The following is a 27986-nucleotide window of genomic DNA, read 5'->3' on the forward strand; positions in this document are numbered from 1 at the left end:
CCCCGGGCCTTCCCTACTTGCTCGTACGGGCGGAGCCGGCCTGATGGGGGGGGGGGGGGGGGGGGGGGGGCTGCCGCCGCTCCTTCCGTGGGCGCCCGGACACCTGTGCGGGGCCTGCTGCGGGGTACAGCGGTAGCCCTTCACTCGCCGAAGGGCCGCCTGGGCACTCGCTTTCCTCACGGAGAAGGAAGAGTCACGGCTGGACGTAAACGCAGGGGGTCAGCTTTAAGCAAGCGGGTGTACTACTGAAAACAAACACAGCCCCCGGACCACAACAAGGATACAGTACTTTAATCATCCAAAACGTTTACTGGTTTACAATCTGACAGCATATAGTGCTGATACGCTAAAACACTCAATTCACGTTTCCTCAACGGAAATTTAAATTGAACACTTGCTCGTTTGTAGCTTACAAACAGTATTACTCGACCTATAGAGAAAATGAGGCTATTTCTTTAAAATACAGAAGTAAATAGATAACTGCTTTGGAATATAAACTAGTTTCCATGCTTAGTTTGGAACCAACAGAGTCAATGTATGTGGTCATTTGACTTCTGCGTTAAGCCTGAAAAATAACCAAGAAGAAAAAAAAAGCTTTTCAAAAAAAAAGACCTTACATTTATGGTAGCCCGTTATCAAAGCAATACCGCTTTTGCACTCAATAAAGTCATACATGAGATCTCACTCCACTTGATGGCATTACATCAGAGTATTCACTTTGCTTGTTGAGACTGTTTATGATTCCCAGCTACAGACTAAATTCCTTCATTTATTCCAATAAGGAGACACAGTGTAGACACAAAAGTGATTTTTGATACTGTTCCATGCACAGTGCCAAATGTCTTGCAACACTTGGAGGCCCAAACCCTTCTGGCTGGAAAAAAAAACCCCAAAAAAACCAAAACACCCCCCCAAACCCAAACCAACTAGTTTTCTATGCCTAGCCTGTCAGATACCTGTCCTGAAAGTGCCAACAAGCAGTCAAGTACTTAGCTATTGTCTACAGAGCTAAACCAATTATTAAGATCCACTACTATCATCTGTGACAGGACACCTGAGAGTTGCAGCTTTAAAACCCCTGCCTTTGATTGGAATATAAATCATTAGGCAGCTAAACTTGATTTAGTAAAGGAAAGGATAGGGGGCTATCATTTCCATAATCCAGCCTTTCATTTTTCTGCTTCAAGTAGGAGATAATTGCCTAATCTTGTTAGATAATGATAAAATGAATCATCATAGAATCAATACACAAACAGATTCCATGAACATGCAGCCCTTCAACAAATGAAGGAAGACATTACAGCCTGTTCTTTTGACACAAAATTATTATGGTGCCTAGCAAATAAAAAGTACAGCTTTAGGCAACTCAGCACATGACATGCTTTGGCCATGTTTATACAGCACTGTCTGTAAAAAGACACTTGACTTGTGAATTTATGCATACTACACAAGAACTTAAATTTCAAAATCTTAAAAGTTCTTGGAAATTTACAAAAGCCAAGACCAAAGAAGCCCTTTTTGTTACTAGTCAGTTCACTTCTAGTTGTTTGAAAGTTAGAGTATGTATAGTCTTTAGTTTTAACAATTAATTCCAAATTGCATTTCAGAGCACACATTTATTTGCAATTATAAGAAAAGGCCAATTTTGAAATGGGGGGGGGGGAGGGGGGGGGAGTGTTCTTCCACAAGCATGAACCAGTTATATACATCCTCATTGAAGGCACTGTACAGTTTAAAATTCTCTGTACAGTTGCAGTAAAAGTCGAAGTCACCTCCATAATAAAAGTCTGTCTTTAAAGCTCCAAAACAAGATTTGCAGCAGATTACAACATGGGCACAGTGTCAGGGAGTTGCTCTGTTAAATTTTTCTAGTATATACAACCTGATGCAAAAATCTCAGTCCAATATGTTTTCTATACAGAAAATGCTCACCATATTATGATCCTTTGATGAAAAGAGCTGTCAGTTGAATTCTCTGTTGCTATAAATATAGCTGAGCAGTCCTTTAGAACATTTTTGTGAGTTTATGATCTCATGACAACATTGAGCAAACTAGTACAGTACAGTCCAAACAGACCTACACCTAAAAGCCTCTAGATTTTCATATTATTTCAAAGAAGTCTACTGTGATTATGTACAGAAGTTGAAGTGATTCTTGGTGTCTTATTAGTTTGCTTAGATATAGAACTTCAAATACTTTAATAATTACTACACCATACAGATTTGACACTGCGTACTGGTTAATTTCTGCATGTCTTAGGTAGTGTTTCAACATCAAGACATAAGTAGAATACAAAAATCCTTTCTTAAAAGTGTTAATTCATTGCTTTATTAAAAAAATGATAGATTACATTAAGTACTAATAGCTTAATGCAACAGCTTCTAAAAAAGGATTTTTCCATTTACCAGCAACTTAGGACAGTGTTTTTACAGTCAAGGCTGCTTTTCCTGTACGGAATTATGCAGAACTTAAAAAATGCATGTCCACTACTTCTAGCAAAATTGATACTTATGAATGTAGATAAGGATTTTTAAGTAAAGAATATAAACTAAATAATGGTGATGAACACATGAAATCAGTCTAAAAACATATCCAGTTTAGATACAGAGCAAGATACAGTTATGGAACCTTTTGAAAAAGACTTTTTAAGAGTTTAGGTGTAACAGAACAACTCTCATTTTGCAAGGCTCCTACTTCTCCCCCCCCCCCCCCCCCCCCCCCCCCAATGCTTCCACTTCTTTATTAGTCCCTCAAATCTCTTGGGAGAAGTCCTTAGCCAATTTATTTTTGTTTGGTTTAAAGGGATGTCTTTAAACTTAATCACAGTATCAAGAACTACTAAAAAATAAAAAAGTAGACTTACAAATAAGATAGCTGTGAAAGATTTCTCTTCAGTGCATATGAACAAGGCTGAACAGCTCTACACAATGAGTCCAACTGTTATGTGAAGAATCCCTTTTCACTAATACATTGTTTTTAAGAATATACACACCCCTCCATGTAAATAAGCACCCCCAGATTTTGTAACAAACATTTCAATTGGGTCATTATCTGCCCAATGATCTTGAATGTCTCATTCTTTGACTAGAGACAATTATACCATTGATTTGCAATTACATTTTTAGTAGAAAGTACAGCCAAAGTCTTGAATACAAAAGAGTTCTTAAAAAAAAAAAAATCAAAAACTATGGTACAGAGACTGGTACAGTTACTGTGTCTCAATCTGAAAAATGTGATGCATACCAAAAGATTATTAATATAGCTTTGCTTTAAAAGGAATGGGGTTTCCAGTCTTTTCCCTTCTAAACCAGGTAAATGTAGTCCAAGATTGCCAAAGCCCACAGTGATGAGTGTGCCTTGACGACCCTTGAAATCCTCACATAGTTTTGACAACAAGATTTGCTAGTTGTCTCCTTCAACCCTTCTCTTGCGAACTGTAACAAGAGAGTAAAAAAAAAAAAAAGGCATTTTACTATGTTATCATTGTAACTACTTTTCATATTTCTACAGCATCAACAGTTACCTGGCCACGTAAAGTTTCACATAGTACAACTTAAAGTAATTAACACTTAGTATTATCCATCATTTTAAGCTTATGCTTTAGCAGTGCTTATTGCATTATTCATTAAGAGCTTCAAATATTTGTGAGGAGAGACTCGGGGGAAACATTAATCATTTTGTTTGGTAAGCAAATTTAGCCAACACTTTTTTTACATTGCAGTTTTTTAGTGGTAGAGAATTAGGTTTACATGGCTTCAAAAGAAACAGGTCAAGAGTTTCACTGTACATCTAATATGATTCATACACTTTATAAAAAAAGATGTTACATTCAATAGCCTAAAACATTCCATTTATTAATAAAAAATATTCAATTGTCAGAAAATGCAAGAGCAGCAAAAATTTGTAAATAAAATCACTAAAAGCTCACATGCTATTTAGACTTAAGAATATGCAAGATTGACTGAATGACTGGAGTTTTGCTCAATATTTGTAGTATTTTTAATTGGTATTTTCTTTTTCCCCATCAAACTGTTTTCTGTGCAGACATAACAAATGAGGCTAAGGGTCTTAGAAATTATATAGAGCATCTCCCTTTTCTTTAAAGAAGTTGAGCAAGCACATCTATATAAGAAGAAAGCGATTCTGTTCTCAAATCCACTAATTGGAAGTTACAGTTTTACAGATATTTGCAATTTGAGTTGATCATCTTTATCTTCAAATCAAAATAAGAGAGAAACCTGTTTTGTTTCCCTTCCCTCTTCCTGTCTCAAGAAATGCTTTAGATACAGTCTAAAGAAACAATCAGAATAAAATCACACTAGAATTTTACTCTTTACAAAGCCAATGTATTGCTCACTTTGCAAGTAACCCATTGATGTACCTCCATTTCAATCCAAATCGTTTTCAAAGACAGAAGTTATGCATACCTGCTTTCATCAAATTGCAAGAACAGATGGAAGAGTTTCCAACCTTAGACTTCTCCAATCATGCAGTTAAAAGCAACATGTACACAGTGTCAGACAAAGGGAAGTCGTACAACACAGTGTAAACAAGGGAGAAAGAAGATGTAGACTATTGTTTTAAAAGAAACGTACAAAGACAGAAGTGAGAGACTTTGAACATATCCGTTTTCAGTGCTCAATACCCAACTGGGTATTCAGAGTAACCTGTCTCTGTAGCTTCAGGGCTCGAGAGATGAAAAGGTATTTGCAGAAACTTTTACTCGCATATTCCAGACTAAGAAAGCAAAGAAAAAAAGGCAAGATATCAATAGAAACATAGATTTCCAACAGTCAAACACTAAAATGAGAACTAGTGAAAAGAGAAACCTTAAAAGGAAATACAGAGACACCTGAAGTGTTATGGTGAAGAAATAACTTGTTTCAAATCTATTTTTCAGAAAGAGTTATGCATTGTCTGAGTGCTGCCCTTCTTTCTATGCTCTATTCTGTTACTCTTACTCCATCTGTTTCAGAGCTCTTCTCCTCTACTTTAAACTTTACTCAGAGAGGAAGCAAATCTTTAAACCAAATCCCTGTGTCATGCCCTCTAATGTATTCCTGAACTACTACTACTACTAAACTACCTGGCCCATTTTTGCACTGATGAGATGTGTAATCCTTTCCACAAAGCACCTAAAGCCATGAAGTTTAATTAAATGGAGTTTTAAAAATGTAATTCTATTTAAATAGATGGACCACATTATCTTCTTGTAGTTGAGAGTTTCAAGTATTTGACATTATTACACAAACGATCTCCATTCACATGCTACATTATTAACCCATTTTCTGCTGGCCCATTTAGTTAGGATTCTAACAGATAAGCTCCAACAAAACTTACTGCAGCAAATAAAGATGCCACTGCTACCAGCTACCGTTAAGAGAGGCAGGGAAGGCACTGGTGCATGAACAGAACCATAAGGGAAGAGATGACCCAGTCCCAGCCTCTGCACATGACAGTACATTCAGTTTCCTTGCTCAAGCAATCCAGATGAGACTGGCTGCGCTGGCATTGAGAACGGCATCTCACAATATAAATTTTAAGTATTGCTTTTAAAGAAACGATTAATCTTAACCTGAATAAAACTGAACAATCAAAACTATTATTTCCCCTCCCTTCGCCATAACTCACATGGAATTTGAATGTTCTTGTTCTAGACTGTGCTAAAAATCCTCAACTCATACACCTGAACACCCTGCAACAAAGTAAAAGAAAAACATCAAACAGCAAGGGAAGAGTAGGAGTAAAGCACAGGAGAGATCTGAAACTGGTCTACTTATATTTTGCTACCTGGTTATATCAATAGAAAAAACAGACACCTTTAAAACCTGTGCCACACACACATTCATTTAATAGTTGCTCTCCACTGACAGGTCTTACCCAAATCATTATTTTTTGTGATAGCTGCAGCTGCCCTGGCTCGAGGTCCCTGTTGTGTGAAATGGTATCCAAATTTGAGGATCTTGGTGTTTTCTTCAAGCATCTTGGCAATTTCTACTTCTGCAACTGTGCCCAGCTGCTGCCTCTGTTAAAATAAAAGGTATACAAAGACAACAGAGCTTATGTGTGTTCACCCTAAAAGAGATCAGAAGACTTTCATCATATTAGTCAATAAACACTTAGCTTCATTTTGATTAATCTAAAAGGCAGAAGGTCATAAAATACGTTTGTGCATTTTAAAGCACAAGCAAGCACAGAAGTGACCAGGAATCAACTTTAACCAGATGCTTCTAAGAATCTTAAGGACAAGCATTCATTGAGTTAAGATATTTGAAAGTAAAATATTTTGGAAAGTTTATCACAAGCTGCCTTCTAAAAATATTCAGTCAACTAGGATAGACTGATTTTAATTATGATATTACCACCACCTGACTTACCTGATTATCAATTTTGATCTCTGTCAATGTTTCATTATCTTTCAGTGCGTCAACCAGTGCCAAAATTCCAACTCCAGTGATGAAATTTGATTCTATGTTTAAACTTTTCAATTTTGTGTTTACTCTCAGCATATCTGCAAGAGCCTTTGAATGCAAGAAAGCATTGTTAAACTTTTGATTTTTGCTACAGTACATCATCGGACACAGCGATAACCATTTCCACTAACTAGTTCAATAGGAGCAACAAGTTCACAGATGCATGGTGTAACTTTGCAAGTTTTCACTTATTATTTGAGACTGAAGTGAGTCTTCAACCAGGCTTTTCCTACATTCCCTTTTAAAATAGTATTTAGTCAAGAAAAGGCCTGTCTTTCTCTTGTTACAAAGTAAAAAGCTACACAGAATATAAATTGTCTGAAATTAGCATACTGGACCAATTCCATTTTGTAAGCCTTCACAGCGTACAATGAGTAATGCAAGCTGCTAAGTAAAGGCCAAAGAAAGGGCACTAGTCAACTGAAAGGAGAATTAGATGTGGTTAATTTGTAAACAGGAGATCTGACTTTCAAAATGCTTGTGTCTACAGATTTGGTAGGAAGAGGCAAAATTCAAAGTCCTAAGCACAGTACCAGCATGTAGCTAAAAGAACTCTTATGGAAGTGGCATATACCTGATTTTATTTCTGAGAAAATAAGAAAACAAGAATAGCTAACTGCTGAGGTTAACTGTCATAAAAATCATAACATTTAAATTTTTTTCTTTCAAGTCACAATGCAAAAAAACCCCACCCAACAAAACCACACCTGAGAAAAGAAGCCTTTATAGATTTTTGTTACAAATGTTTCAGTTCTACTGAAAAGGAACTTTTTAACTGACCCAAACCAAAGCTTTCAAATGGTCATTTAATGGAGTATTTCAAACTAGTTTTCTTTCTAATGTGAAATTAAAACAAATGCAAAGGATTGTCCTGGCCAAACAGTTAGTGTTGTTTTCTTACCTCTTTATTTGCAAATAAATAATGTACTGCTTTTGATTCAACATAGGAAAAACAGGACCAGGTGATAAGTACTTAAGTTTCAATTGTGTCAAACTAGATACCTTGACTAATATTATGCTTTATATGCCAATGCTTTAAGCCAGTCTTTGGTAGCAGGGAGAATAGAGAAACAGGTATTTTGCAACTTTCTTCAACTAAAACGCTAGCTAGGTGAAAAAGATTATGAGCTTTTTTTAGTCCTCAAATGTGCTTCTTTTAAAGTTAATTTTGAATATACTATTGGCTTGTGGAATGAACATCAGGAACTAAACAATTAGGAAAGACAGACAGACAGGAAGGAGGTTAGCAAAACGAAAAATCAAGGGGAAGGGATTGGAATAAAAGAATTCTCATTCATCTCATACATCTGATGCATTGCTGCGTATTAGTCAACTAGGAATCATTTACCAACTTTGACACAATAAAGGTTTGTTAAAGAAAACATACTTTACTGTGTAACGGAATTTAATAATTTTCACCTCTAAATATTTAAACAGGATTCAGTTCAATCCTTTACCATTGTCTTTCCATCCAAACTTCCCTTGCACCCCGCTTAAGCACATCAGTAAGAGTACTTACAACAGCAACAGGATCATTGCTTCGGGTGGCTGCAAGGCTAAAATTCTTCACATGCGTGTTGGTTTCTAAGGCTTTTGCAAATTCTTTCAGCGTTGGAATTGGTATGTTCTTGAATTAAAAATAGCACTTCACTCTCTTGAGATACACAAGTTTATCCCCTCCCCCCCAACTTCTTCCGTTATCTTATTCTCTTTACAGCAAAATGTACTATAATATTGACTGTCACTGGTCTCCAGCAGTCTCACAGTAAAGGCCTACATGTGTAGCAAAGCTATAGGCAAGATACAATGGCTATTACAGTCACCAATTCTATAAAGCAAAGTCATCTTCACTACATTGATGCCACTGCCAGAATAGAAGAGTTTAAAAATATTTAGCTAACTTGGAACAGTTACTGAGAAAAATTTACATGAACTGAACATTCTGCTAACTATCAACATCAAATTAACCTCTCACAAATGTAAAAAGATTTAGAGCTTTAGACTGGTGAAACCATTAGCATTTCATTCTCTGTGTTCTATTAAGAATAATTCCAGAATTTGCCAATTTATAGTTTGATAATTTTTACAGTGTAGCAGGAACCAAGCTTAAAAGGAATAATTTTAGGTAATTAATTAGGGTAGCAAATCTCTGTTTACTTTATCAGAAATTTTGTTCTGTTGCCTTTTTGGGCATCTATTTTGGCTAGCATTTCTCTATCGTACAATATTCCTAAACCATGTATTTTATTTTCTTCCTTTACTAATGGCAACAAATAGCCTAGGCTGCTAGCAAAGCTGCAGCTAGCAAGCAGCCTGTCACTGCTGTCTGCACTGTAAGTCAGGAGTGCTATAGTTCTGTTTTCTTTCACACAAATATACAAAAGTTTTAGTCATGTTTAAAAACAACTGTTACACTTATAAGCAGAAGCTGCACTAATTGCTGACAGCTCTTTTGTACAAGAATCAGACGGGTGTCAGGTACAAATATCACTTTGTTTGCAATAGCAATAACTGAGAGCACATTGCTTCATCAAGGACAAAGGATTCAAAGAAGTAGTTAACTCCACGACGGTGAACTGCTGGAGCTGTCACCAACTTGGCAGCAAAAGAAGTCTGGGCTGGCAGTAAGAAAATCTAAGACCTTTTTAAATACACATTTGGCAAAAGAAACCAAGATGGCTTATCGGTTTAGCTCCAGGTTTTTGAGATTACACACTCGGCAACGTTTAGCAGAAAGGCTGCTGTACTTAAAATAAGCCTATCATGCTCTCTTATAGAGTTCTGCAGCTTGAAGTGTCTTCTACTGAGAAAAGGCAGCATATTTACTGCAGACTTTAGGCGATTACCTTAATGTTATTTAGATTAACTTCAACAAGACGAGAATCGTTCTCTTTAATCCTTTGCAGTGTCTCCTCTACATTTGTGGGATTTGGCGGTTCATCAAAAACAGGCAACATTTTTTCACCTTTTACTATATCTGAAAAGAAAGACATTTAAATGTAATCAAACAGATCACATACATTCACTGTGAATAAACTATACACATACTCAATATTTACTGTATTTAAAGATCATTCATCAGTCTTTACATCTCTTCCCCACCCAAAAAGCATACCATCCTCTCCTGACCATATTTTCATAAAGTTCAACTCTTTTCCAAAGGTCCTCTCAGCCTTTCTGCTTTTCTTGCACACCAGCTTTTTTCAGAAAACACATAGGAGTTGAATTACAAACACAAATATGAAACCTAAAAACCAACACACACAAATGCATGTTTGTGCCTACTTTCTCCCCAAAAAGTAACTTAACTGCAGGATAGATTTTAGCGTACATATATTTTAATTCCACTCTTGCCAGAACTCAATTAGCAATATTATAGACATGCACATTTCCATCTCAAGACTGAATAGTCTATAAAGAATGCTAGTGCGACAGAAAATAGTTAATGCTATGGTAACTGTGTGCAGTACAAAGAACTCATTTATCCAGCACTTGCGTACACACTTACTTGAGAAGCTGTCTTTGTCAACCCCATTACTGCTTCCTACTACATCACAGAACTGATTGTTTGTTATCAAGTTGGACATTCCTAGTATAGCTATAAGGAAAAAAAAGAAAAAACAAAAAAAAAATTTTACTGTTCCTGACTAATTCAGCACAGATGCAGGTTCCTTTAAATAGTAACAACTGATATTCATAAAACATGCAGTTATCAGTACAATAAGCCATTCAATCTCTTAATAATTTAAAGAAAAGTAGAAAATTTTTTAAATTAATTATAGACTTTAGTTGGCTTTCACATCTTAGAAAGATTTGACCTCACCAGGTTCAAGCTAATTTAAAAGTGCAGTTCAGTCACAAAATTCTTGACTGAAGCTTTAGGAATACAGGCACATAGCAACACATTCTTATACACAAGAAAAAGCAATAATGTACACAACAAACCCCAGCCAGTCTGAAGCGTGAATGTAAAGGTTTTGAGTTTGAAAATCAGATCCCTTTGGCAGGCCAAAATAATCTACCTTCCTATAAATTATTACAAATCAACAAAGTTGATATGCTGCAAGCAAACTGGCATATAGCATGTTCTAGTTACTATCACAGCTACAACTTCCTATAGTCACATTTCAGATAACAAATACACTACCACATTAATTATAGATTTTTTTTTTGTCCAAATACACACCAGCCCCTTCATACTTAAAAAAAACCCAACCAAACAAAACAAAAACAAACTAACCTGCAAGGTCACCTAATTCTGTGTCTGTGGCACTCGTCAAGGCTTCCTCCAGTTCTGGATCAAGAGAGAATTTTTCTTCTGTGTAAGACTGTACAGGCTTTTGCTTGGGGATAAATACTTTCCCTGGCGTAAAGAAAATGAAAAGTCTGATGTTATTTTGTATTATATAGCTACTTATCATTAAACTTTTCTGTACTTAAGGAATACATGTTACATTTAGTGAATCCTAAGAAGAGCACCAAGGACAACATAAAGGAATGAGGTGTCTTCTGAACACCTGTTCAGAACACCTGTGTCTGTTCTTGAAAGTCAGAAATTAAGAAAGAACATGAACAGGAATATAACATTACTTATTCCAAATTTTCAGGAGTCTGTATCATGACTCCAATCTTATTTGTTTCTCCTAAGGATTAGAAAGTAAAATATAAGCCTCCATTATACATTTTAAACAGCCTAGAAAAAGTGCCTGTAAGGAAAATTTAGTATTGCTAGAGAACAATGACCAGTAGCCTCTCAAGGGAGAAAGGGACCTAGGCAGAACTGAACGTGTCAGAGAAATAGAATATCAAAGAATCATCTGAAATCATGGACCTGAGTAATTCACTGTGCTTTTACAGCATACACGATATTTCTGATTTCAGATGTTAACTCAATTTTGAAGTAAAAGGAGATGCCTGAGCTGCTTGAGAAAACCATGGTTTGTGAACAGCACAAAACAAGATAATAGATTTCTCTGCCAATGACACTATTTTCTAAAATGATGCTCAGAAAGCTCACAGAAGATTCAGTGGGAAAAGGAAGAGTAATAATAGCACATTCTGCACCAACTTTTTAGTCATTGCTGACAGGTAATGGGAAAAGTTACTTCAGATGTGTTATAAATAGAGGTCTGGGTACTTAGCATAATTCCTGCATATATCTTCAGCTGAAAAGTTAGGGGAAGGAATCAGAATATGAGAAAGCTATTCTCACAGTTATTCTGAAAACAGTTCAGATTTGAATGATTTAGAATTGGTCTTTCAGAACAAAGAAGTCTACCACTGGGTAAGAACCCAGGAGACGTAAGGGGTGCTTAGGTTCAGGACAAATTAACATGGCAAATAAAAGCTCTGGTACTGTGTGAGAGAACAAAACCGATGCATTTGATAGAAGTAATTCACAACTAGAAAACTGTGAATTTCATCTTAACAATTATTCAAAGTTTTTCAGACTTTCCAAGTTGCCTGAGCTATCAGCAGAGCTGTGGGAAAGGGGTTCCAACTTCCTTTAGTTATTTCCCAGGGTAGGAGGCAGTGTTGATAATCTTCCTATGAAGTGTCAGTGCTAATCCAGGAACCTACCCTCTTCCATATTCATAGCTAAAAAGCATTTCCCACACACTTACCACCCTAGCTCATCCCAATTACATGAGGAAAACCCACCATGCATCAGAATCAGACTAGCCGGGCAGAAGTCAGGAGCCTAATTTTTTTTCCTCATACTGCATACAAGTGTATCTTGTTACATGTTTGGACTAAGACTAAGTTTAGCATTTTTAAATACCTCCCAGTGACAAGAAGCTTTATAGGGATGTTTCAGTTTTATTTCTGGGAAATTCCAACAAAGCGGGATTTTGGTTTCACCACTTGTGGGAAGCAGTGCCTGAAGTCAGCTCCTGTGTCCCACAGCAGACACAGGCATAACAAAACCCATCCACCTTTTCTCTCTTTCCAAATTCCCACCCTACATTACAATAGTTTGTAGTTCGTTTTCTTTTTAAAGGCATTTAATGCATTACCACCAGCACAGATTACAAAGAAGTGTATCAGGTTTCTCTCTGACGACACAGTCTGATGACCAAGATCTGTTGCTAGCAACACAGTATTTTTGCTCCTGGGTTGCTATCTCTTTGGAAAGTTGTATAAATGGTCATTACCCATATTTAGAAGCAAAAAATAAATCTCCTTACGTAACTGTACTGACTACAAACAGTAGCTGAAAGCAGCTGACATGCATTACTAGCCATACCTCACATTTGATGGACAGTGCAAAAGAAGCTATGTTTGTGGTGATTCAGGATTAAAAGAAAACCTTCATAAATTGAAGGCTTAGTAAATGTTTAGGATTATTTTGATATAACTGATACAGTATATTTCTGCTCCCATTTTATTTCACCAGCATCACCTACTGGAGAGAGAATAACTTTCAACTTAAATTGTAACTTTCAGAAGAGAGAGGAGAACATTTGATGAGGTTTTCACTAACACATGACATGCTCTGAAACAGCACACACATGATCTAAAGCCCTTCATTAGCTATGTTTACATTGTTTCCCCTCAGTAATACAGACTAGTAAAAAACTGAGCATTTCAGAGTACGAGGAAGGAGAAGAGAAGGAAAGCATGATCTGAGCACCTGAGCCTTTGTTCATGTCATCCTATTTGCAGCATCATTGCAGCAGGCAATGAGCGGGAGAAGGAAACTGATCTCAATTAAAAGCAACTTTGTAAAAATGTATTTCAAGCTAGATCAGCCTCCCATCTGGTTCATCACACAGTACTCACAAAAAAGAACTACTTTTCCTAATGTTACTTTAAGTAATTCTTAAATTCATAGGTAAGGAACTTCTGGTTCTAAACATTTGCCTGACTCTTAAGATAACCTAGAAAGAGAAGTATATTCAGTTTCTATTAAAGCAAAAATGTTAAAAGCCGCTCCCCTCCAGAAGTGTTCATTGCAGCCAACTCCAGTCACATGAACTGGGTCAGGAGCAGGTTTTGTTATAAAACAGGTCACACCCTTGTGTATATAATCTCTCATTCATTGGCTTCATCTCATCCTAGCCCAGAGTTCAGAAGTTTACAATGCACATGCAAAAGCAGGTCCTTTCCCACTCCTAGTAACGAACTTACTTCAAAAAGGCAAAGACCCCTGTGTCTCTGGGGACAATGATCTAATTCAAGGCCTGCTGCCAACAGTTTGGCAATTCCTTTCCCCCCCTTAGTAAGCTTTAAACAAACAAATGAAAAAACCAAAACAAAACAAAAAACTACACATCTGTGCAGCCCATGAGATGAATAGCTTTCTCGGCCCTCAAGTGGAACATTTCCAAATAGCAAGGATTCGATCACATGAAGGGACACAACATCCTCCTTTTCAGCCAACAAGGATACTGCAAAGATTAAGCAATACAATATGAAGAAGCAAATTTCAGAGATGTTCACATCATTTCTGTAATAATGATGTATTCAGGTCTCCTATGCCTTTAGCTAACATATTAAATGAAGCACATCTCAGGACTAATTCACAGGCTTTCTTTGCTACAGAATGAACTTTAAACTGAAAGTTCCACACAATCGTGTTGCTCAAAAGGCAGAAGCGTTGGATGACATCTGTTGAAGTGCCCTACACATTTCATACACAGGCTCACAGTATCTAGGGTGGGACTGAAAATCTTGAGGAAATCAGGTCTGTTCAGTGTGGCCATTGCACTGCATACTGCTGGTACTATTCTCACATATCCCACAGTCCTACCCCCATGCTAGGAGGCAGCAAGCGGCCACAACTTGCAGATCAGAAGAAAGTCTAAACTCTACTTTGCAGTACCTGTTTGCAGAAAAGGAATCAAGTGTCACCTGAGGACAACCAAATACAAGCTCATCTCATGAGTGACTTCATGAAGAAGAGCAAGCAACATCTGATATATTCCTTACATCTTATGTTCCTTAAAGTTTTATTAATCCAGAAATTTATATAATCCACAATTCAATCACCAGTTCTTACCATGTGACAGACTTGGGTTCATCAATTCACTTGTAAGCGCAATTTAATACTATTTTTATTAATTCAACTTACAAGGGACTTCCTCAGTGTCTTACTGTAGAAACAGTACTGTTATTCATTATCTGATTACAGAGCACATAGCAGTGAGTTAGAAAACTGTTTTACATTAAGGCTAGAGTATCACATGTTATTTTGTTCTAGTGGTCTTGTATGGAGAATGTCAATTTGACATGTTGTTTCTCCAAAGCTCCTAAAGGATATTAGTTTCATTTTACAACATGTAACACACTTCCTTTAAAGACCAGTGATTGAAAGGCGAAGAGAGAACACAGCACCCCAAACCCTGCTGCAACAGAAGCAAATGGTGATCCAGAGCAACAACTGAGCAGGGTGGCAACTACAGTTTCAGCCTAACCATATTTTCTGGGTGATAGAGCTGGAAAAAACCCCACCAAACCAACATTAAAGCATAAGTTACATGAAATGCAAATCTACACAGAACAAACATACGCTGGCAGAAATGAAGAGGGAGACTTGGAAGAGCAAGCCATGATTAGAGAAGTGCAAAGGCTAGAAATGCAAAGCTTAGTTTACATAATAATTTGCTAATGCCTTGCACTATACAGCACAAAGTACATCACTGATGTTAGATATGTTTATCTCAGGTGCAATTATTCTCATCTTTTGCTGTTCTAAGAGAAGTGAGGACTTGGTCAGATGTGTGGAACACACTCGAGGGCAACAGACTCTAGTGCTGCAGCCTCGCTTGTTTAGATGAGAGATCCTTCTCCTTGCAGTATGCCTTATAAAACCTTTATGACATACTTACATACACAGATTGAGACAAAGCTAGTTTTGTTGAAATTTTTACCACATTGCTCTCACGAATCTCTTGAACAATGGTTTACTGTATGGTTCAACACTTAATTGGAAGAGAACGTGACTTTAGTCATTAAATCACGTTTAAAAACAAAGTATGTTCTTAAGGATGCTTTTAGAAACAAAATCAGGCACTGGAAAAACGCAATAGAATATAATTTAGGGATCGTCAAGCTTTACATTTCTTTAGCACTGTTCATCTCACTGCATCAGGACATTATTTCAGATCTTCCACATTTAATAGCACACAGCAAAAAAAGTTCCAAACATTTGGAGAAATCACATCACCTATCAGCAAAACAAATGCAACATTGTTTTAATAACACCTTACCCCCAAATGAGGTACTTGGGACAACTGGAAGAGAGGATTTTCCTTTACACTGTAGTAGGGAAACAAGGTTACCAGAATCAGTAGCAAGCCAGGAAGTTTAAAATTAACGCAGGGTAAGCTTTGGTAAACCTGCAGGCCAAATCACCACACAGGACATCAGTTCTACTAAAATAGGAAAAGGAAAGAGAAAGAGAAGGATAGATTTTCCCCTTCTTACTCCATGAAATGAATAACTGGACCAAGTTGGAGCAACGAGACCAGCTAGGCATACCGAAATATTTTAGTAAAGCCTGACCCACAAAATGGCACCAAGAGCTGCAACTCCAACCTGTCTCCCCACAAAACCTCTAGATCTGAAGGTTATGATTATCAGTTTTCTTCTGAATTAACAGCATAATCAAGCAAGATTTTCACCTACTCCTATTCTACAATTTGTTAGCGTTTCTTCACAATACATTTACCTAGCCAAAGAGAAAAATTGTAAGCCAGCTTAGTTGTTTGTTTGGGTTTTTAATATTAAAGAAAAGCACATTAGAATAAGAGCTCCCTCTAGATTAAAAACATCTTACACAAGTATTAAGTTTGGCTCCACTCCCTTTCCAAGCTTTACATCTGGATAAAAATCATGATTTCTTGATTTAAAAGATTAAGTTACATAGGTTTGCCATTTTTGTGCAAAACGGCTACAAACACGGCAGCAAGTCAAAGCTGAACCATAACACTTTCATGAGGAAAAGAAAAGGTTATCCCTCACCTACTCCAAAATGAGCTTAGCCTTCTTGCCTCCTCCTCCTTTCCATTTAACAGAGCAAGAACTTCCATACTTAACATTTGTTTCCACATTTTTAGTTTCAATGAAAGTAAGCTACATTTCATTTTTCACATTATTTTCTCTTCTATGGTACTAAAATAAATGGTAGTTATTAAATATCAACTTTTTTTTTAAGAGATACAGGAAATTTTACTAATTAAACTGGTATGACATATTGCAACATCCAGACATACTGCTATTTAGTAATACTTTATTACATAAAGGAAATGACATTTGATCTTTCTTAACCAAGATCTGCATCACAGCTGGACCCTTCTGTTTTTCTACATGATTCTCACAGATTTTTGTCTAGCCAAACAAATAGTTTTGCCGTGTACATGTATACGTAAGCTGACTTTAAATGAATGAATGAAGCACTAGTACTCGGTAGAAAAAGAAGTACTAACTACAGCAAATCCTCCAGGCCCAGCCTGAAGGAGCAGTGTACAAGCTAGCCGGGCTGCAAGGGACTCCCAAATGAGCTATGAGGCCCAAATATACTTGAACTCAATCATGTTAAACCATTAGGCTGTCTCCAACATATACTAGCAAGTATGTCAGGCAAGAAGCAGAACAGGGGAGGCAGCAGCAGGACACTACAGAAGCAAACATGGGATCAACAGGTACTTGCCAGCAGCAGAGGTACCGTAAGGGTACTGCTGCTATAGGTACCTTTGACTGCCTTCTACATTCAATAAATTGTGTTATCCTTAACTCGGTTACTATTACAGATTCAGTCAGCAAACTCCCATTCTCCTGTCAGCAAAGGAGTGTCACACTTATATCAATAAAAGTGGCATTAAACTACACAAGTAAGGCAAAACATTGTGTGTTAAGGAAGTAATACATCATACACAGTGCAGCACTTTATAAAGTCACAATCTCTCTATTACTGCAAGGGAAAATGCAATATCGCCAAGAAAATTTTCACCAAATATACACCACAATCATATATACAAACTCAGTAGAGGAATGAAGACTCAAGTCTGAAATAAGCAATGATTCACACCAGATAATTAAGTAGAATTAAAGGGTTTCAAACCCTTGAGAAAAGAGAAGCCTGTTCATCTTGGGCAGTTGGAACACAACTTACCAAACAATTTACTGAAGTCTTACTGCAGCAGATCTGCCCTGCTGCTGGGGAAGGTTCAGACAAGCTAGGATTCACAAGCAGTACACAAACACCGTGGTGACATCTAAAAGCCACCTCCTGCGCATATGTGTCCAGTACAGGACTGGGAGTTTCTGTCCCTACCAATAGTGGTTAGTAAGGCACAACAAATTTGGGAACTCTTGGGGGGGGGGGGGGGGGGGGGGGGAAGGGGGCGGTCACAGGAATCTATTCTTACAATATTTAAGATGCACATTCTTTTTAAATCTTTTTCCTGGAAAGGAAAATGCTTCCCACCAAGTCAACAAGACGACTAGATCCAAAACAAAGATTTGAAATCCCAGGCTTTAATAATGTGTCCACTCATTGGATCAATGTTTCCATGGTTTTTAGACCACAAACCACTGCCAGATTTCAGAGCTTCTTGTGATAGTTAACTATGTAATTAGATAACAATAACTATGCAATCTTATTAAACCTCTCAGTAAGGATACTAGAAAGACAACATGATTACATACACCACTTGCTTGGCCTTGTCAGCTACAACATCTTTTAACATTATTAAGTATCTACCATGACATCATTCTACTGCTATTTTTTAAATTCAGTGTAGTATTAACAAATGTTACTGTCTGTACTCAGCACCACAGGGCATAAGCCACAGGCACAACAGCATTTGTTATTATTGACATAAATCAGGGGTAGCTCTTATTTTGAGGACACCATACCCATCAGAACTTTGCAATCTTTGATAAAAATCTGAGTCTTATTTCCTTCCTGTACTACATGCAAACAGCAGAACAGCCCCAGCGCCACAAAAAGCTTGAACAGGAAGCATCCCACCTCTGCACAGTAGCACTCATTTGGAAATGCTGCAAGTTAAAAAGCATTCCAAGTTAAAAAGCATTCCGATGCTTCAATAAACTTTGGTTCACAGTAGTTCTGGCTAGGCCACTTCAGAGATTTCACAACTACCTACACCAGAAAGGGTGGTGTTACCTTTCTTTTCTCTTGTAAAAGGCACATAGTCTTCCCTGTCTTTGTGCTCAAGAGCCTGCTTCTCTAAATATGCCAGGAGTCGTTCCCTGTCAAAGGGACCTGAAGCCTTTTTAGCAGTCTGGTCTTTCTGTCGGAAGCCTGCAGGGAGAAGTGCGTTCTGCAAAACAAAATGGAACAAACAAGTACAGCTTAGAAAGTATGAGTGAACACCTGTTTAGTTTAATTTCCCTCTTCCTTCCCTCTCTCACCAAGGTTCAAACCCAATACATCATCCTTTTTAGGCAATCTTTGATCCCTTGCCAGCTTCCTTTTTTTGGGGCAGGGGAGGAGACAAGGTAACCTATTTTTTAGATACCAAGAATATAATTAAAAATAGAGCACACTGCACTCTGAATAGGGCTGAAGCAATTCTTTCAGTACAATAGCCCCCACCACTAGACCTGCTAGTTACTTTGCATTTCTTTTCTAGAATGAACACTTTAAATTAGTAGTAGTAAATAAAACTCAGCTATTTACAGTTTAGACATTCAGCAAGCGGCTGCTTCCTCCATTACTTACATCCATGTATTTCTAAGTCTTTAAGAAAACTGCCTATACTGTTGTCTGGCATTTAACACAGAGTATTTCTACTTTTGACCTGACTCAAGGTAGGGTGGCTTTTTGCTATCACCAACATATTTCAGCTAAAGAAAAAAAACCAAAAACAAAACAGAGGATATTGGTATGGAAAGAACAGAACATATAGAAAGTCACACTGTCATAAAAGACAACCAATCATTTTTGCCAGTTCTCCTCTGAAAATGTCTATAAAGCCAAAGTCAATTAAAATACCAAGAATATCTTGCAGTGCAACAAAGTAGGTGATGATAATAATATTAAGTGATCCCTGAACATCAAGATTAAACTTAATCCTGGTACTATTAAAGCAAGAACAGAGAATCAGGAGGTGAAAACACCAGTCTGGGATTCTGACATTAGCTGCCACATTAGTAGAAGACATAACTCAGCTCTTTCTAATAGAAAACTAAAATATGTCTTATTCAATACCCCATGCCGACATAATCATTCAGGAGCTGAGTAATTATTTGCCTCCTCTTTGCAAAGTCGGCACAAGGACAGGAATAGATATAGGCCATCAGGTACAGGGCCAGGATTCTTTAGAAGAGGTTAGCACCCTCCCTCTCCCATCAAACTCCAACAGCAGAAGCAAATAAATAAAAAGGATGCAAAAGGACTGTTCACCAGACGACACTGGAAACAGGAAAGTTAAACAGGCTCTTCTAAATAAAATTTCTTTCCAAGAACATGACTACAAGCAATTTTTATTTATAAATAAATCCCAGAAAGCTCCTCCTGACAATCCCTTCTTCCATTTTCCTCTATTGCAGTTGCATTCACCTTGCAAACCGGAAATATATATGCGTATTTAAAGTTTCAACTGTTTATCTGTCAATAAGATCATTAGCAGACTAGGAAAAAAAAACCTCTGTCCAAAAGTATATTGCTCAAGTAAAAAAAAAATCAATTTATTTCAGACTAGTTTCTGAATAAATGAAAAAAAATAAATATCAAACTTCTTTTGGTTAATACCCACCTCAGGGTCAAGATCATCCAAAACAGTTTCCAGTTGTTTCAGTTCTTCTTCCGAAAGTTTGCCAAGAATTTCATCCTCATCAAGATCTTTGTACTTGTCCAAGTCCTTTCGAAATGGGAGTGTCATGACTTGGGCAGTAGCAAGTTGCTCAAACACTTCAAAATCCAAGTTTTATTCTTAACCAGATCTATTAAAAAAAGTTTTAAAAAGAAATAACTATAATTAAGTTAAACATCCCAACTACAAAGCATCTTCAACCTCCAAATACATCTCTGAAAGGAAAGCTTTTTCATCTAGTATTCATATCTATCTGTTATTGTACAGCAGACAAGGAGTGCTTGGAAGCTGTCTACACCTTGCTTCTTCACTGACAAGAATCCCATCCCGCCATGCCCTTTTCCATCAGTAGCTAAGCTAAATAAATTTTCAGATGAATGCCAGCACCCAGTTTTCTCGACAAGAACTCCAAGGCCATAATTCCCACACAGCAGGGCAGGCTGTGGGGTAGTAAAGAGGCGATACCAACTATACCTAGTATTTATGAGTCCAGCTTAACACCACTGTTTTTTACAGATACTGCAAGCAAAAGAAGAGTTAAGATGCTTTACATTTGTTGTTGCTGCTACTGTTCCAGGGCACTACAAACAAGCGAATCGGTTACTACTGACTCATATCCCAGTGTATTACTACAGAGGGAACAAAGGAAGTTTGCCTCCCAGTTAATTATAGCACTACCATTGAAGTAACATTCTGTTCTGTCCGAGGAAAATTAAAATACCTTGATGAAAGGCTTAGGAAATACAGCTCCTAAGTAGCAGCACTCCAGTCAATCCTACTACGAAAAAAAAATTGTAAATACAGAACAGACTGTATAACTGCTCACTAAATATTATACTTAGAGGAAATGGGGGTCCTTCAAAAGATGTACAGTCTATACAGTATTTCTCACGGACAAGGAAAGCACAGGGAACCTTTTTTCTAATGGTCACAATTTTTGAGCATTTGGCTTGGAAAAAACAGTTGATCATGACAGTGTTGAAGCAGACAAGTTGGTTTCTCTCATTTTTCTGTAAGAAGTTCTGGGATTCTCCTTTTCTTCAGCTACATTCTTGCTTCAAGTTGAGAGCGCACACAAAAAAGGTCACTTGAATGACTCTCTGTAAGTGAGCAAGAGTATCTGTTATGTATCTGGGGAGCAAAAGCTACATCTGTACATTCAGGCTCATTAGCCTCCCTAACCCTTTTTTTGGCTCTATAGAAATACTCAACACAAATCAGACATACAGCAAACGTTATTTGTTCTCCAATAGCCCACATTCCAGGTCAGATGCTCACATCACATACACTAACTGCATTACTTCAAACCTGCAGTTACACAGTATTTCAAAAACAGGTCAATTTAAAGTTATTGCCTCTTAAGTAAAAGGAAAACAAGGGCCTTATATACAAACTATGCCATGGAATCCTGCTTACAGGATTCCTTCACCTCAGTTGTTTACATCAAGAAAGGTCTCCCTGTGGCTGTCAGTTACATACGGTGATATTTTAATTCAGAGATGCTGAAGAGACATGAGCACATAAAGGTTCATCCACACCATTCAGTCAAGTTTATGTGTGAAGTAAAGCTGGTTTTAACAATTGCCTTTGCAAGAATGGTAGATTTTTCAATTCCTACCAACATCCACACCTGAATGAGGAATATATTTACAGCTATTTTCAGGATGTCTGTTTTCAAAAAATATTACTGATGCAAACACTAGAGCTTACTTGTAAACTACAGTTGACATTGATAGGACATAATTCCAAAGCTGAACTTAGGTAAAGTTCTCTCAAACATAACAAGGAGGAATTCTCAATTTCATGGTAAATTACATCAAAAGAACAGTGTCTGGCTTCCTCTGAACTAAAACCAATCATGTTGGAAGAGCCTGGACTTTTTGCAAGAGGCCACAGAGCTGAGAACATCCGAGTGTAATGGCTGCAGAAAATGCAGAGGGTAGCACACCTATGTTTTTCAAAGCCATGTTCCAGAAGTAAATAAAGGAGTGTCTCTATGGTCTCGCATGCCACCTCCTACAGTTTTCATAGTCTCATGGTATTTGTTTCTCCAGGTGTGTAACAGCTGAAGGACAATTAGCTGATAGCTGCAGCAGATGCCACACAATCTGCATGCAAACTTCTCATTCCTTAAGCCTCAATGTTTTGCCCTTCCTTACAGTTTAAGCCATTACACATTATCATAAGAGAAAAACATTTCCTGCAGCTGATTACACAGCATTGTTTGTGACCGGGCTGCACCATCTGAATCCTACATCAACATGCTGCTAATTACCACAGTTCTGCATGTCCATTTGCATTGAAATATTAAAAGGTGTAGTTTTAATAGGTAATTAAAAGGAGCAGAATAGTTCGCGTACTGCAGAATAATGCTTCCCTTACTCTGATGGGGAGTAGCACTGCATAACCATACATTACATTCACATAGGCTGCATTTCCTCTCCATGAATCGCTGCAAAATGCTGTCACCCAGAATTAATTACCTTTTATTTACTGCATTGGTATGTTTGACATTGGAAAACTACTCATCCTTTATAATACACTAATTAACGTTCAGGTCATAGCCCTTAGTCTCGATTGCTTCTGTAATATGATCAAAGTAGCCATTTCAAATCCTGAGCTACAGTGTTCACACACACAAAAAAGTGAAAAATAAAGAAGAGCAAAAAAACTCACTACTTCTGTAACTGAGTCTTCACTTCAACAAGAGGAACAGAATCACATGTGGCCTGGCAAATTTAAATTTAAAGAGTTTTGGACATCTTTTCTAATACCTATCAATCAAAAGTTTTTTAAAATGTGAAAGCATATTTAACATGAGACACCTTTAAAAAGTCACGATGGTAGCACTGATTAGCACATCTGTACTACACAGAGATTGCTTGGTAACGACATTCAGAAACATTCCCTACAAAGAAACCACAGCACATATGACACTTGCATATAATGTTAAAAATCAGGTTTTAAAACATGGTGTCAGGAATTGTCATTGTGTAAAAAGGGCATAAAGGCCACCTGAAGCCCTAATCTAATCAAACAAGCCCCTTCACCTTCCACTAAACACATCTGGTACTCTATTTGCTTTCCACCACTCGCTGTAGCAGTGCAGCGCAGAGAAAGATACATGTGTAATAAATCACAAGTTTTTAGAAGGAGCAGTTATTTAGACTGTGAATATTTGTGGCACATCTTACTGCAAAATTGTAGGCGAAACTGTAAGCATCAATTTTGGCTTTGCAAATACTTTGCACTTTTTTGATGAGCAGAGCTACTTTTCTTCTAAGTATCCTTCTTAGCTTTATCATGAAAACATTATATATGTTAAAAGTCAAAAGCACTAGTATTATTTTTTTCAGGTATGTAACTATAAGGTAAAGTTCTTCACTCTAGCAAGTTCACAGTCACATAAGAAACATTTAGGGAAATGGAAACAAAGCCATCACTTCCAATCAATCAAATTTCAATTCTCTGTTCGTTAAGCAGAAAAGAAGCTGAAAAATCAGAAATGAAGGTATTCTGCTGGACATCACAGAGACAAAAATCTTGCCATTATTCCTTCACCTGAGGAATCAATGAACAACTAAAGAAATTAGAAGACAGCAGTAGCTTTACTTCAGGCCTTTTTATAATTACCTGAATCATCCCCCGAAAGACTGTCAAGCAACTTTCACACACCTCTTATCTACAAGTTAAAATATTTTTGATTTCTCCTCTCTGAAATTATATTTTAAAAAACCAAAAGATTTAAAAATAGCTAGCTTCCAATTTTCTTTCAAAAATTCACCCCCCAGACATTTCTATTATACCTAAGAACACAATTTCTTGGGACCCTAACAGGAGTAACTCTTTAGAAGTATCTTGCCCACAGGAAACTACAGTCTTGTTAAAAGTCCACTGTAAATGGTTTCCGTAACTTGGATTTTAAAATAGAAGTGACATCATGAAAAACAAACCCAGCTGGTTTTGGCCCGCACATTTGCAGAGTTCACTTTAATCTCACTTGTTCCTTCAGAGCCCCCTTCCACCCAGCCTCTGGGTGAACCTGACCCAGAGCAGGGGGTGTGTGGAACAGAGGGGGTCCACCAGTCTGTCAGCATTCCTGCACCAGTCAGGGCCCCAGACCATCCCAGCTGCTTGGAGGAGCCAAACCCAAGCATTTCCCCAGGGAACCCCTATGATGGCAACAATGTTTTTTTTCCAGTATGCAAGATTATACAGAACTGTTTATGAAGAATGTGCTGCACTTGAAAGAGCTATCTTTATTTACCAAAGCTAGGAGAAAAATGAGTAAATATAAATATTACCATAAACACAGCAGGTTCCTTAGGATGTTTTTACAATGCCTTACAATAACTTTGCTGAACAGCCTAATGCTGCTCAGCAGAAAGCTCTTCAAAACCCACCCGAGCCTTCCAAATCTCCAGCCTGGGGTAGGGTACACGAACCAGGTTCTCCTGCCCAGGGAATCAGCAGTCATTCCCTAGCCCAAAGCCTACGGAGCCAGCAGGTGGCAGTTCATCTTTGCCTATGCTTTTTGTCAGGGTAAATTGTGTTTTCCAGGCAGTAGGCAATAGCTATTCTGGGCTGTTTTCCTACAAAAGCAAGCCTGAGGCTTTGTTCTGTTCAAAGAAAGAATTCACTAAGTTTTATACAGGGCAAACTGAGCTTCCCCAACTTCACATTTGTCCATACAGTGACCCATGGAGTGGAGGGGGACAGACAGCTACTGCAGGGTAACTACATGGACCATGAAGATTCTTCCACGATGAAGGAAATCTGAAAACACCTGTATTTCCAGCTCCTCCTCTGTATCACAGGGCACCTGGAACCAGACAAAGCCCATCCTGCTCTGTTATACGTCCTGTATACAACCACACAGAACTAGGACACAGCTATCTTGCAGGCAGGGTGCTCTGAGTGATGGCTAAGCTGCCAGCTTGGCATCGTCCCATAAAAACCGACTCCTGTGTGCCTGTTCTTGAAAACCAGTCACCCACACTGCAGGGTTATGTGGACACACCCACCCAGCCCAGACAATAGCACAGGTGACAGAGCCAGGAGCCCTGAAACACGCATTCCGCAAGCTGGACGGGGCACAGAAGCGGCAGCCTCGGCAGTGCGGGATGCAGCGTTTCAGCACACCCATCTCCACGACATTTCCAGGCGTGCTCATCGAACTAGCTGCAGGGCAGGTGTTATGATCCCAAATAAATACAAGGCTGAGATAAGCTAAAAATCCCAGGTAGCACAGGTACTGCCTGCCCTGAGAAGCTCCTCTGGCAGAAATCGCCACTCCAGCTGTCCATTCCCTCTCGCAATACGCAGGGCAGCACCACTGTGTCAGGAGTTACTGACCGGCCAGGACGAGGGATGTTTTGGCATAGTTTTTTTTTTTTTTTTCAGACAATACCTGGATTTTCTTCAATAGAGATCTACTGCCCATGGACATTGACACACAGTATCTCCTCCTGGAGGAACTGCCTACAGGTGTTTCAGTCAAAACCAAACATCAGATGCAAGGTATCCGAGCGTTTATAGAAACGCTCAGGTACTCGTATGCGTTACAGAAAAGTGGCAAAACTTACAAGCCTAGAGCAGGACATAAGAAGAAACTCACTTTATTCCCATTATGTTACTTAGGGAAAACTTCCGAGCACTAGCGAGTTCCAGCTTCCCCCTTACATCGCAGGCCGTCTTTCAAGCTCTGTACGCCTGACGCAGTAGCAAAGCATTGGTCCCGAGGATACCTTCAATACATTACAACAAACTTAAACCATACGGCAACCTCCCCAGAGCAGCGCTTTACTTACGCTCAGCACGACTCGCGCCTACCCGCAAAGAAACAGGCGGGCAGGACAGCCTTCCGAGGCTCACGGCGAGGGCCAACGCCAAAGCCCTTCGGGAACAGAGAAACCCGGGTGCGCGGACGCCCACGGGAGCCCCCCGGGCCGCGGCCGTCCCCTCGCCAGCGGCTCCCCGCAGCTGCGGAGCGCGAACCCTCGGCCAGCCGCGGGTGCAGCGGAAAAGCACTCTTCCGTAAGTAAGTGTCATCAGCTTGCACGCTTCCCAAGTTGTGGAAAACGTATACGGCAAGTCGAAAGAATTACGCTAACCGCATCTGCGGGCAAAGTTTTTAAAGGCGCAGCTGTCGGGTCTCGCAGCAAAGCTGGGCGCTGGCTAAAAAAAAATAATTAACCCGCGCCCCGCACCTGAGCGCCCACCAGCAGACACCCGCCCGGCTCCCCTCAGCCCGCACGGCCAACCCCTCGGCAGCCGGCGGCAGGAGAGCCCCGCCGCCGCAGAGCCCGTTTCCCAACGCGAAGACGAAAACCCCGCCCCACGCCCTTCGGCGCCGCGCTAACGAAGCCCTGACCTTCCCACTCCGGAAAACCAACCGAGGTTTTGGGGGGGCCCCCCCGGCCCGGTGAGCCGCGGGGTCCGGGGCGGGCGGGCGCCGGCCCAGCCCCTTCTTCTTCTTCTTCTTCTTCTTCCTCCTCCTCCTCCTCCCGCCGCCGCCGCGGCCCCTCCCGCCGGGCTCCCGCCGCGCTGCGGCAGCGGGCGGAGGGCTGCGCCCGCCGCCACCCCCCTCCCCCCAGCACCCCCGCGAGTTCTGCCCGGCACAGCCGGAGCGCCCGCGGCCCGCTCTCCGGCCCACGGCCCACGACCCCCGCCCGCCGCGGCCGCTCTCCGGCCCCGACCCCCGCCCGCCGCTCCCCACTCACCCGGGCGGCGGCGGCAGCAGCAGCAGCAGGAGGAACCCAGCTCCCTCAGCCGCAACCAGCCGCCCCCGAGCACGACGGGAGCTGTAGTCCGCCGGCGGGGCGGGGCGCCGCGCCAGAGACCGCGCCTGCGCCTGCGGGGCGGCGGGGGCCCGTCGTGCCGTGAGGGGCGGGGCGGCTCCCGCCCTCTCGTGTGAGGCGAGGCGGCGGCGGCGGGCCGTGGGGGAGCCGAAGGCGGGCGCGGTGTGTGGCTGCCGGTGGGGTCAAAATGGCCGGGCCCCGCTCGCTCCTCCGCACCGGGGGCGTCCCTGAAACGCCTGTGAGCCTTTACGTACGGCTCGCTCTGCGGCCTTGCGGGTCTCTCTGGCAGATGCTTCCTTCGCTGCTGCGGCCTCTCCAGGCTCCTCGCCTCCACCTCTGCCTGCGTTTTGTTTTATCTGTACGCAGAACATGCAGCCTCCTCCTGCGGGCTGTCAGGCCGGGCACCGGGGAGATGAGTCCCTCGTGGTTTGGTCCCAATCTGACCCAGCAAAAGGCACAGTTACAGGGAAATGGTGGGAAATGGTGGCTTCTCCTGCAAAGCTCTGGGCCAAGAGCACCCTCGGCAGTCCCTCCTGTTGGCACGGGGCAGGAGACATCCAAACACCAACCTACCCTGTTAAGGGCTGGCGAGCGCTTAACGAGCATCAGTTCGGGATGTTTCGGCGACCGAACGTCATGTGCTAGTAAACACCGTGTGATGGTAAACGTTAGCTATGTACAGGTTTTTTTAAAGCTTTATAACGCAAAAGCCATCTGGACAAATTGTCTTGAAAACAGTAAAAGGCCTTACCTGATTTAGTCTGTGCTCTGTCAAATTTCAGCTTACGTGTGGAAGCTGGAGCTGCTCAAAGACAGCAGTCTTCAGAGGTTTGGTTTTTTACCATGGGTTTACTTTCTTCTTATCTCGGTTTTGGAAACTGTTAGGCTTTCCACACCTCAAAACAATTAAAACTAAGGCAGTTGCCTG

At 39.9% G+C, this 27986-nt stretch overlaps 1 protein-coding gene across 5 annotated transcripts; it reads right to left on the reverse strand.

Moving 5' to 3' along the window:
* Nucleotides 1-276: 276 nt before the first annotated feature.
* Nucleotides 277-27078, reverse strand: LOC126043579 (tropomodulin-3). Of its 5 annotated transcripts, none has more exons than XR_007507475.1 (11): nucleotides 26981-27078; nucleotides 20202-20388; nucleotides 18608-18764; nucleotides 10715-10837; nucleotides 9983-10072; nucleotides 9321-9451; nucleotides 7994-8101; nucleotides 6379-6522; nucleotides 5882-6026; nucleotides 4597-4738; nucleotides 277-3435 (listed from the first exon to the last, which is right to left on the reverse strand). XR_007507475.1 is itself a non-coding variant. In XM_049812219.1 (11 exons), the coding sequence occupies exons 2-10, from the start codon at nucleotides 20325-20327 to the stop codon at nucleotides 4683-4685; spliced, it is 1080 nt and encodes a 359-aa protein (XP_049668176.1). In that variant the 5' UTR covers nucleotides 20328-20388; nucleotides 26981-27078; the 3' UTR covers nucleotides 277-3435; nucleotides 4669-4682. The 5 variants fall into 5 exon arrangements, 2 of the variants coding, with proteins under 2 accessions (XP_049668176.1, XP_049668177.1); XR_007507476.1 differs by lacking the exon at nucleotides 26981-27078 and adding an exon at nucleotides 26632-26836; XR_007507477.1 differs by lacking the exon at nucleotides 26981-27078 and adding an exon at nucleotides 20980-21134.
* Nucleotides 27079-27986: the final 908 nt, after the last annotated feature.

The sequence above is a fragment of the Accipiter gentilis genome, chromosome 10, assembly GCF_929443795.1.
Source record: "Accipiter gentilis chromosome 10, bAccGen1.1, whole genome shotgun sequence".
Taxonomy (NCBI): domain Eukaryota; kingdom Metazoa; phylum Chordata; class Aves; order Accipitriformes; family Accipitridae; genus Astur; species Astur gentilis.